At 36.6% G+C, this 12,281-nt stretch overlaps 1 protein-coding gene across 2 annotated transcripts in view; it reads right to left on the bottom strand.

Moving 5' to 3' along the window:
* Positions 1 to 245: 245 nt before the first annotated feature.
* The window catches only part of nfatc3a (nuclear factor of activated T cells 3a), a 79,304-nt gene continuing 67,268 nt past the window's right edge, over positions 246 to 12,281 (bottom strand). For both annotated transcript variants that reach the window (XM_058381645.1, XM_058381646.1), the window contains exon 10: positions 246 to 3,890. In XM_058381645.1, coding sequence (XP_058237628.1) covers positions 3,814 to 3,890 — 77 coding nt within the window. In that variant the 3' untranslated portion in view covers positions 246 to 3,813. The remainder of the gene's footprint in view (positions 3,891 to 12,281) is intronic.

Below are 12,281 nucleotides of genomic sequence, written 5' to 3'. Positions count from 1 at the left end.
CTTCTGTGTCCATCTTTTTATTGATACACTACATCAGAAGAGCCTACAATGCAAGTTTATTCCCTTTGGATAATTTCAAAAAAAGCACTGCAGTCTTAAAAATTACAAAAAAAAAAAGAAAAAAAAATGTTTAAAATACAAAATTTACATGAAATGACAATACAAGGCTCTGTAAACAGCAGCAAAACCTGTATTTCCCTTTTATTTTACAAAACGTTGTTATTTATATATATATATATATATAATTTCCCCCCAACTTTCGGAATGACATCCATCTTTTATTTTTTTCTCAAAAGTATCAAAAATAGTTTTAGAGTCTATGTTTGTCATCTGTCTGTATAACAGGAACACATTGTTCGGTCTTTGGTTTGAAGAACAGGGCAAAAGTAGATGCTTGTTTTTTTCCGCTTTTGTCCTCCTTCTACAGATTTAGTTTTAAAAGCTATTCCTAAATCAAAAATCTGTGAATCAAATACAAGTAGTTTAAGGCGTTCCTACTGATAGTTTAGATCTGATAGTTTAAATTAAATAGTCAAAAGTGGCATTGATGTCACCGGGTAAACACACACACACACACACACACACACATGTATATACAAGAGCTGGCTAACAAACATCTGAATTTTTTATTTTTTTGGATTTCTTGAGCTGACGTGTTGCTGTCTGTCTTTGCATAGCCTAAATGCATCCATCCGTGTGCCTTCTCACTGCTGATACTGGAAAGGAAAAGAAAGAAAGAAACAAAACAGTTCTCTACAAATGTTAAGATGCTTACAGAGACACTTTAGCCTTCTACAAAGCAGGCACACACACACACACACAGCTCTGACATGGAGAAAAAGATATCTGGCATTATACTGTTCTACACTTAATCTGCTCTACAGCATCTACATCTAGAGGCATCAAGGTTTTCGTTTTTTTTCTCTCAATAGTTTATTTTGTCAAAAGGCAACAGGCAGGTTTTTAGTGCATAGCAAATTTTCTTTCCAATTTTTTTTTTTTTTTTTTTTTTTTTTTTTAAAAGTTTTCAATTTTTAACAAACCGTCATGAATACAGCCGTCTCATCCACTCAGACATGAAAAACTAAATAGCTGTACCAGTTTCTGGAAAATAGAAAAAATATACACACAAGTTATTACTGTCTGTCTTTTTTTTTTTTTTTTTTTTTAAGGCAGGGATATCCAATACAAATTCTTCACAGATTTCATTCTTTCAAACCCTCAATCTACACAGTTACACTAAAAACGCATTTCTTTACAGAAAGATAGCACCCAATTCTCACCATCAACCGATTCCTGGAGAAAAAAAAGAAGAAGCTTTCAAGCATTATCCGACATTCTTGTCCTGCTTCTGTAAGTAACCTCAAACACTGATTTCATTTGGTTCCCATGGAAAAATAAAAAAAAAAGGATCCATCATCTTGATCTAGAATGCTTTGTACACAATCTAGCTTTTTTTTGGGGATGGGTTGGTGGTGAAATTGATTTATTAATGAATTTATTTGTTAATTGAAAAAAGTTTTGTATAACTTTACATCCTGCGACATTGAGCTGCTGATTGTCACAATGCAGTTTGGCTGCTTTCACACTCCGGGTTTTTTTTTTTTTTTTTTTTTTTCCTTCAGCACGTTTTGAGATCTATGTAGAAGAAAATGTGACTGCTTCATAGACAACTAAACATTTTAATGTCCCTTTCAGAGACATGGAGAGCTGGTAGCCTTGTGAAATGTAAGGAGACATCTCAACACAAGGAGATATCGAGCTGATTCCGTGGGGATGTGCTCCGAGACTCGAGCAGCCACGGAAATGGCCGAGCACTCGCGGAAATGGCCGAGCACTCAAGGAAAAATCGCCAGATATGCGCCATTAATTTAATTTTTGAAATTCGGAAGCCTCTCTGATTGGTAGATCACGCGGATCTAGATAAAAGTGATCAAATCGTTGTAGTAATGTCAATTAGTCTTAAATGAGCAGGTTCGTAACTAAAACGAAACCTTCAGTTGCCGCAAGCCTCTCTTCAATTAGCTGCCATTTCTTTAATTGAACAGTCATTAAGCATCGACAACTGCAGCAGCAGTGAAGCCGGGAGGCAGAACTCTGGAACAGAGCGAGAAAACCGGGAACAAACATTTCCCTGATTGGGAACTGGGTCACAAAATACCTTGGGTCGGCAAAAAAGGGCGCCTATGAATCCCACCATTTCTCAAGAGTATCAGGAAGACCTGCTTGTGGCACCTGGGCGATGGAATGAACTTCCCTTAGGATGGCCGAAAAGCAGAGTCACTTCTACAGACCCAAAATCTTCCTGAAATGCTTAACTATTCTTCCTGTATTTCATCCCAACAATTTTTTTTTTTAGACTTATGGCATTCCGAGTACATGATCTAGTGAACCGGTATTCATTATATTCATTGATAAAAAGTACTTCTGAGAGTCGCTACAGATAAAGATACCTGCTAAATGGCGTACATTTGTGCAAAGGTAATGGAGAAAATAGGACCACGCTTGCTGAGTTGTTCTGAGCCAATCGTTTCGATTTGTTGCCTTATGACGTCACAACCGATTTGCATAGAATTGATAAAATTGTGACGTCATTATGTCGGTTGCCATTGGCGCTGAAACTGTAGCTCCATGTTGCAGACGTACATAGAAAATGTCTGCTAGGATAAACTTATGGTTATAGTTTTGCTGTAGCAAAAAAAAAAAAAAAAAAAATCCCGTACAGTCTGAAAGCAGCATTTTTTTAACCACGACAACATGGCCACCATATTGAACATATGTGCATGGTTTCTCCTATATCTGAGCGTGATTGTCACTTGAAAGGCACACGGGAGTATCAGCTAACACACCGACAATACGACAACTTCGATTGGACTTTCTACAGTGGTATGGATTTTTCTGTATGGAGTACAGATACTACTCGATGGGTGTATTGCGTTTGAAAATGTTACACGCTTTTGCTGCACACTAGAACTTGAAATGCAAAACACGCAAACTTGAACTGTGTCCTCGGCACAGAATTCAGCTTTATGAAGAAGAAAATATAGAAAAAAAAAAACAACAACAGAACAATATAACGTCTCTATTAAAAGCTTTTTTTTTTTTTTTTCAGTCAATCCAAGCTGCTAGGCTTATAAGGCATTTGTTCAACCTGAAGAGGAAAAAGGGCGATCGTTCATGAAAATAAAAAGACTCTAGAAAAGTGTGGAATGTTGCATATCATTAACACATCAGCAGCTTGTCCTCCAGAGGGCGCTGCTGAGATAACGCTGATTTCAAGAGGCAGCATCAACGATGATCCAAAGACCTCTTGAATTCCATTTTCCATCCAATCGGACCCAAACTCCAGAGCAAAGCATCTACATATATTATGCTACATTTGGTCTGTGTGATTTTCTTTTGTATTGCATATTCATACTGGGCTGCATAGATTGCTCTTTTCATTAGATGGCTGATCCAAAACAAAACAAAAAGCGCCTGAGAACTACTGCGAGAGAAGAAGCTGAGGGAGAGAGAAAGAGATGAACTGTTCACTGTGTTTATTATCTGTAGCCACATTATCCAGCGTGTTTTGGTTTGATCGTTTCGTCTTCCGCCGAATATCTTCTTTATAACTTGGTTTGTGAATGCTGTGATGCTTGGCTGGTTGTACGAATGTCAGCATCAGTAGATCTTCTCTGTCTGGCTGGGTCTGGTCTCGTTTGAAAGGATGCGAGTGGATGGAAGCGCTGTGTCTGTCTGCGTCTCTCGAGTCCAGAGCTCGCCGGGACCCGCAGACATGCTGCCGTACAGTTGAGAGCAGCGGGCACGGGGCTACGAGTGACCCAGCGTGCTTGAGGGTCCATGAACCCCTGGAGCCTGAGACATGTCTCTGCCGATGATCTCGTTTACTGCAACAGAAGGGAAAAACCACAGTGTGAACACAGTATAATTAGAGAGTAGAAACTGCTTGACTTCAGGACTGCTAGATGTTGGATGGGGTTGATATCAGATTATCATATTAAATTTTATATTAAAAGACCCATGACTTAACATCTGACATCATTATATTAGTGACACACTCAGAGGAAAGGGCATTCTGCCCTCTTGCACCTACATGACCTCACAAACACCTCTGACTGGCTCGGGTCATTGTGATGGACAGTGCAAATTCTTTCTGTCTCTGGAGCCCTTTTCTACACGCCTTCTTCATGCAAGATTTTTAGTTTGTTTGCCTCCATCGTGTTCACTACCAAATATATTCCTATTCATGAACTCTACTTTTCAGTCTTAACCTTAGTATAGTAAATATGTTTAAAAACAAGGACAAATTTAAGATTTCACTGAATTCAGATTAAATGTGTTCGAGCTTCAGAATGGGAAAACATAAGGATGCTTCCATGAAAGTGTGTGTTTTGTTACCAGTATATTTAAAGAAGTGTACTAAAAGAATTTTACTAACTAATATGTCTGTGTGGGTTAAAGTAAAAAATATAAGTGATATTTAATGATAAAATGTAGTGAAGTGAAATTTTATTTACTCTGGGTTGATGACACATTCCCAAATTTCCACCATCAAGGGGTGTCAGAAGTCTGATTTTATAATTACGTAAAGATTTCAGCCATAGTTAGGAATAGAAGACCAATCAAACGATCAGAGACCAAATGATTAGACTCACTAAAAAGCAGGCACTTCCATCTACAGTGAGTGCAGTGTAATGCCTTCACCAGCAGAGATCAGTGTTGAGCCACGCTGTTACGTGTGCCAGTGACGCGTGGTAGACCAATACCACACTCTTAAAAGCAGACGGAAAGACAGAGAGGTAGAAAAGAAAAGCCTAAACAAACCCGAGGCTTCTGTATATGACGCACTCGCTGCAAATGGAAAGTCAGGCAGAACTATTCCATTCAGCGGTTCCATTCTATGCAGCAGCATAGCCACAAGCTGTCCGGCTGTAATGTGTACATTTTTGTGTGAGAGTGTCAAGGATGGCAAATTTGATCACATCACGTAGTCATATATAAGCGTCATGCTTTTAACAGGCTTGGTGTGTGCACGACTCATTTCCTACCATCTCGCCATTTTGAATATCATAAAAGAAAGATATATGTATATATATATATATATATATATAAATCATAAAACATATGTTCCCGAGCAGCATTGGAGTGAGTGGAGTAATTACCTTGGCAGACTGGATGACAGATATTAAATAAATAAATCAGCATGTAGCCCAACATGGGGTCAGTTTTTTGGCAGGACTCACACCAAGGCCTCATTGTTACAGTGAAACCGAAGCCATTTTCCGCCAAATGTTCGATTGGCCGAGCCAACCTTCTCCGCATGCTATTGGCCGACCGACGTCACCACACGTCCCCACTGTCTCAGACCCAGCGGGTTGATCAGTGGGTGTCTTATCAAGACTACAGACACACAGTCAATCAGCACTTTAACTGCACAATAACCACTTCTCCATTATCACAGACAGAAGGACAGGTAGACAAGCAAGCCGGATCGAAAGGACCTGAAGAGCTCCACAGTAGACAGATTAAAAATAAGTGGCACTAACTTTTAAACTTGTTAAGACTCAAACAACCACAGCCACATGTTTTTAAACCCGCTCTGAATATGAGCTTCACAGCAAAGATAAGCTCTGTTTCAAAGAGCTCTTTTACCGGTCCCACCCTTAAAGCCACAGGTTCGATCTCTGTGACTTTGATGATATAATAAAGTCTTTAAAAAGAGGCATAATGACAACAAATGGGGAGGCTGAAGACAAAGGTCACATCAGGGTTTTTTTTTTTTTTTACTTTGGGAAATCCTCACAGAATTGGGATCATTCAGAGAAGCTCTGAGAGCGCGATGAAAATCTGGATTTTAAAAGTATTTAAAAGAAATGAACAGAAAGCTTTAGAAAGGAAAAGTTCAAGATTCTGCACCTGTTCATTATTTAAGCAAATTTGTGATTATGATCACATTAGATTTTCCTTTTCCTGAAGCGCTCTGATGGATTAATCATCAGTTTTTACACCCACGCCTTCAGTCCGTCTCTGCTCAAGCACACATCGCCATTAAAGCCAAACGGGGTTGTACTAAATACTAAGAAATTTTGCAATTCATGTAAACATTTCAACTTTTTACACAAGTAGTTGCTGAGATGATCATTTGTAATGGAGAACTCTGTATTAACGAGAACGAAGAATAGACTAGTTGTCTTCTAATTTCGGGCCCCACTGTGTGTCTTTCCCTGGTTTTGGAAAATCTATAAAATACCCAAGAGGCTATTTAAAAATAAGTAGGACGGAGGGAGGAATGCGTTCAGAGAAAAGCTTCAAGTGAATCTGTACACGTTAAACTTCACTTTACCGAACGAACGCTCGAAGCGCATCAGAAACTTGTCTTTAACCTGTGTTTCAGAAACCTTCTAAATGTCAAAGGTTGCTTAATTTAGTGGTGTTCAGATGTACAGGATGTGTTTTTATTTTAGACTTTCATCTTATTGTTGGTGGGTGTTGTTCCCCCCGTTTTTTGTAGAGGTTAACAACTTCTTAAAAAATGCCGGGCCGCTGCCTCAGATCATCCTGTTCGTGTAGGCGTGCGTCTTCCTCTGGTAACAGAGCTCACACGTACAGGCCTGCAGCAGGACGACCTGTCAAGACTTCTGCTAAATGTGTGTCTGTCTCCTAAACTCATACACACACACACACACATGCATACACCTCTCTGTACCCAAGCAAAAGGAATGGCGTGCACACAGAGGCAACTCAGCACTTTCGGAGATGTGGGAGTTGCGAGCAGGGCGTGGGAGCTGTACAAACCACACGCATGGATTTTAGGTCTAGATGAGTGGGTGCAATAACGCTGCAGTCCATGGGAGAGTACAGCATCCTTTACAAATTCATAGACAGAGTACTGAACGCAAAGAAGCAAAACAACGTTCCAACTGATATTTCACCCTAAAACTCTCCACACTAATATATACATCAGCTATGAATAACTGACACATTCATCGCATTTACTACTGAAGTTACACCGCTGTACACTGTGTAAACATTTACGGTCTTAACGGCACTTCTACGAAGCTAAGATGACATCAAAATGAAAGAAATGGCACGGATTTCTACACCTATAAAAAAAATGACTATTAAAATGACCCAAATCTACATCTAGCATCTTCTTAGAAACCAAGACGAGGCTTTTTCAGCAGCTACAATTAGAAAGACTTTCTTATTAACGTTTTTTTTTTAATAGTAAAGTAAACTTTTTCTGAAACTCGAACTGTTCGATAAAAAGAAGTTTCCTTTTATTTTTTTTTAAACAATGATAGAAAAATAAACATCTATCAGAAATTTGTATAAAATATTTTTGGTGCCTTTTCGATGTTTGCAGAGTTATATGTGATAGGATGATTTCATAGTTTTATTTAGGGTTTCATAAAATAAATGCTCAATAATGAAATAATTGAAATATTTAAAATTATTTAAAAAAAATATGTACAAAATATTAACCTTCTTTTGTGCATCAAAAATGCACAAAAAGTGTTTAAATAAAAATCTGTTAACAAAGAGGGTGGGAAATAATGACAAATACAAAAAAAAACAAAACAAACAAAACAAAACTCAAAATAAAGCTTGCATGACAAAAACATTTTGCCAATACAAACTAAATATGTTTGCATCAATGTCTATACTTATACATATTTAAGTGAATTTATTATATATATAATCATCATATTTATTCTATATAGATTATTATAAGTCATTATGAGGTTTAAAATTTTGAAAAAATAAAGTTAAAAAAGGTAAAAAATGTATACGTTTTATAAAATAAAATAAAAATGTTTTGAAAAAAAAAAGTTAATAAATAAATAAATAAAATTAAATAAAAAAGAGTAAAAAGGAGAGAGTGTGGCACAGAAATCTGTCACCCCGGAGGATCGCAGCGCAGAGGAAGAGGGTTTGAGGCTTAATTTGCATTTTTCTTCATTTTGATCACTGATAAGCTACGCTAAGATAAAAATGCTAAAATAAATATTAAAAGAGTACAATAGTGTTATAGATCATCTGTTCTACAGATCCAGGTCATCTTGGTCAATCAGGTGGAACATTAAGTAGTAAAACAGAATAGAGGGTGAAGCTGTGAAAGGTTCAGTATTTTCAAATAATCCTCTCTAAATAAACATGAAATGTAACTGAGAATGAATCCATTTATCTCTTAATCTTATGAATCTACTAGTGTGTTAAAAATGAAGTGTTTTAGAGTCACTCGCTGTGGAGCAGCTGCTGAATCAGAGACATGATTCAGACATGATTTGAAATGGGTCAGTTGGAAAGAGTAAGTCTGAAAGTCTTACTTTAATGAAAAGGAAATACTGCTCTGTGCCCAAAGACAAGCTTTCATCCTCTCACTTTTTCCTTTCTTTAAACACAAACAGCTCGCTTTCCTTCTGAGGACCTTCAATTTACATCATCATTATTATTATTATTATTATTATTATTAATGAATGCTACACTTATAACTAAAATCAAACTCTAACCATTAGTCAAACCAAACCATTTGTCTTTCACTTTCTTTCTTTCTTTCTTTCTTTCTTTCTTTCTTTCTTTCTTTCTTTCTTTCTTTCTTTCTTTCTTTCTTTCTTTCTTTCTTTTCATCTGTCTGAGTTTTTGTTTGTTTGTTTGTTTTTCTTTCTTTCTTTCTTTCTTTCTTTCTTTCTTTCTTTCTTTCTTTCTTTCTTTCTTTCTTTCTTTCTTTCTTTCTTTCTTTCTTTCTTTCCATTTGTCAGTTTTTCTTTCTTTCTTTCTCCCCCCCTTATTAATTACTTACTTGTCTGCATCTTTCTTTCTTTCTTTCTTTCTTTCTTTCTTTCTTTTTTTCTTTCTTTCTTTCTTTCTTTCTTTCTCCCCCCCCCTTATTAATTACTTACTTGTCTGCATCTTTCTCCCCCCCCCTTATTAATTACTTACTTGTTGTCCCCACAAGCTGTCAGATATTCCCACCCTTTCTTTCTTTCTTTCTTTCTTTCTTTCTTTCTTTCTTTCTTTCTTTCTTTCTTTCTTTCTTTCTTTCTTTCTTTCTTTCCTTATTTTCATTTGTCTGCATCTTTCTTTCTTTCTTTCTTTCCTTATTTTCATTTGTCTGCATCTTTCTTTTCTTTCTTTCTTTCTTTCTTTCTTTTCATTTGTCTGCATCTTTCTTTCTTTCTTTCTCCCCCCCCTTATTAATTACTTACTTGTCTGCATCCCCCCCCCTTATTAATTACTTACTTGTCTGCATCTTTCTTTCTTTCTTTCTTTCTTTCTTTCTTTCTTTCCTTATTTTCATTTGTCTGCATCTTTCTTTCTTTCTTTCTTTCTTTCTTTCTTTCTTTCTTTCTTTCTTTCTCCCTTTCTCCCCCCCCTTATGAATTACTTACTTGACTGCACCCCCCCCCCCCTTATTAATTACTTACTTGTTGTCCCCACAAGCTGTCAGATATTCCCACCCTTTCTTTCTTTCTTTCTTTCTTTCTTTCTTTCTTTCTTTCTTTCTTTCCTTATTTTCATTTGTCTGCATCTTTCTTTCTTTCTTTCTTTCTTTCTTTCTTTCCTTATTTTCATTTGTCTGCATCTTTCTTTCTTTCTTTCTCCCCCCTTATTAATTACTTACTTCTAATTAATAAACAAGCTGTCAGATATTCCCACCCTTGTGTGCTCGTTTCAGCCCTCAGTACAAACCCAGACTAAAATGGTTCAGTAGTCTGATCCTGATACCAAACCTCTACATGTTGGGAGGTGTACTGGCTCAGGGTCACCCAGTTAAAGTGCACAGTTATGATATTACACTGAGGACACACAGCCTGCACATTTGAATGACTCAGTCAAATACGGGAAGTTGGTGTTCTGCTGCAATGCTGAAGGATGTCAGAATACATCTCAGCAATTGCTTTCCCCACATGTAAGAAAGCATGATTCATCTACAGTTTCTCTCACACATACCACCCAGCTTTAAGTCACTCTCAGAAAAAGGGGATCCTCTTTGGAGGACTGCAGGGGGACACCCCTATTTTGCAAATACATACAGTAATACCGAACACACTCAATACACATGCAACCAGACTGAAACCTGTAAAGCAGGCGATAAATGACAGCCCGAGACCTGGGCCGCTCTGGATGTGAATCAGTGGACGGATGTGTGAGTGACTGCATTGGCTGCCAAGGGTGAGTGACACTTCATCTGAGCGGCACTGACCACTAAGATGGCTTCTTCGGGGGCTACAATCATGCGGCACAACCTGATGAGCGTGAGAAGGGGGAATTTATGACTAAGAGTTAACAGTAATGCTCTTGCAGGTAGAATTTGAACGAAATTCAGTACCACTTCTATCAATGAGATAACTGTGGAGATATCAGTTACAATTAAATGCTCTATAATTAATGGTTCCATTTTATGATTAATCATTTAGTTATGTTTATTTAATGGCTTAACAGCTTGACAGGCACATTATACTTTCTCTAAAAAATATATATAAATAGGATACTCAGCTGTACCTTTTCATGTCAGTAGGGTTGTACCATCATCCTCTGAACCTTTAGTGTGTATGTGTAGCTTTTACCCGGAAATGTTTATGTTGTATACTTTTAAAACATGGCTGAGTGATTAAGGGGTTAAATTATTTCACAAAATGCTTTATGAAACCATTGTAGATCTTGTAATATATTTATATAAGTTTTTAAATAATTATAAAATGACTGGAAGCAGCTGATAAAAACAGCCTTTAGTATAATAAAAAAGAAAAAAAATATTTTTCTTTTCTTTATTTATTTTTTTACATTTTTTTATTTATTAAAATTAATTACATTTATTATTATTATTATTATTATTATTATTATTATTATTATTATTATTTCTAACTGTTTTTTTCCCACTCCAATACTACAGTTTTGCTAGAGGTTACTTAGCAAAGCAACTTATTCTGCTATACGCTGTGTATTTTAGAAATATCTTCAAGATATAAATTTTTTTTTTGTCATACCACGCAACCCTATTTAAAGTACCCTAAAAGCTAATTAAAGCTACGATTACATACCATAAGTCATTTTTATTAAAAGCTACACTACATCATTATGACCAAGTAAATCATACATGCTAAAAATACACAAGATGTTCCCATGATGTCACGGCTGCAGTGACAAGGACCGGCACGTTGAGGTACTTTTATTTTTCCCCCTGAAACAGCGACATAAGAGAAGATAAGATAGTAGTGTATAATAACTGTGAGGTCACGAGCACAGTTCTCAAGAGATCATAAAACAAAAAATAGAAAAAGTGCCATCGAGAGAAATAAAAAGAGGCGAATGTTAATTCCGGGTGGAAGGAAGTGCAGGTTGATGTGTATTTAGTAGTTAGTTGAGTTCATCAGTGCATTTCCCATCTCATGGTCCAGGAAGTGATTCTGTGTAGAAGTGTAAACTGGCCTTACCTTGTACCCCAGCACCAGCACTGAGTCCCCTGCTTGGGTCACATCAGAGTCTCGAAAATTAAATATGATAATAAAGCAGCGAATGAGAACTGACTCATTCGAGGAGTCATAGTGTGAAGCGCGTTTTGATTCTTTTACACACACGGGCTGGTGCTGTATTAAGCCATCCTCCAATTGCTCAAAAAGCACATGACTTTCACATGACCTTGGGATTTCATTTGCATAAAACTTCTACTTTATTAATAACCTGCGCAAACAAAAAATAGGCTCGGCCGAGCAAACAACGTCTACACAGCAAAGAAACGCAAAGACAAAGTGAATCAGTTTCCTGCCAATAGCGCATCACGGACATCTCGGCAAAAACTAGTCATTACGAGCTTAAAGTTAAAGAAAATTCCCATTTCAGACATTTATTTATTAGAGCTTAAAATAAAAGTCTAGAAATAATGGTATATATATATCTATCTATATCTATCTATCTATCTATCTATCTATCTATCTATCTATATATATATATATATATATATATATATATATATATATATATATATATATATATATATATATATAGATAGATAGATAGATATATATATATATATATATATATATATATATAGAGAGAGAGAGAGAGAGAGAGAGAGAGCATGACTGTAGACAATGCTACGTTCTTAATCCACCAAAACCTCAATAGTACACAGTGAAAGCTGCTGCGTGCAAAGATGACGGAAAAAGTCTTATTTAATATCTGATATCACAGCTGGTTCTTAATAAGCCGTGTTTAGCCGCAACCTCTGGATTTTCCTCCACGCACTCTCCATTTCCTGTTTTGTTTTAGTGATT

Source organism: Hemibagrus wyckioides, linkage group LG27, assembly GCF_019097595.1.
Source record: "Hemibagrus wyckioides isolate EC202008001 linkage group LG27, SWU_Hwy_1.0, whole genome shotgun sequence".
Lineage (NCBI taxonomy): Eukaryota > Metazoa > Chordata > Actinopteri > Siluriformes > Bagridae > Hemibagrus > Hemibagrus wyckioides.
This window is presented reverse-complemented; position numbering and strand designations above follow the sequence as displayed.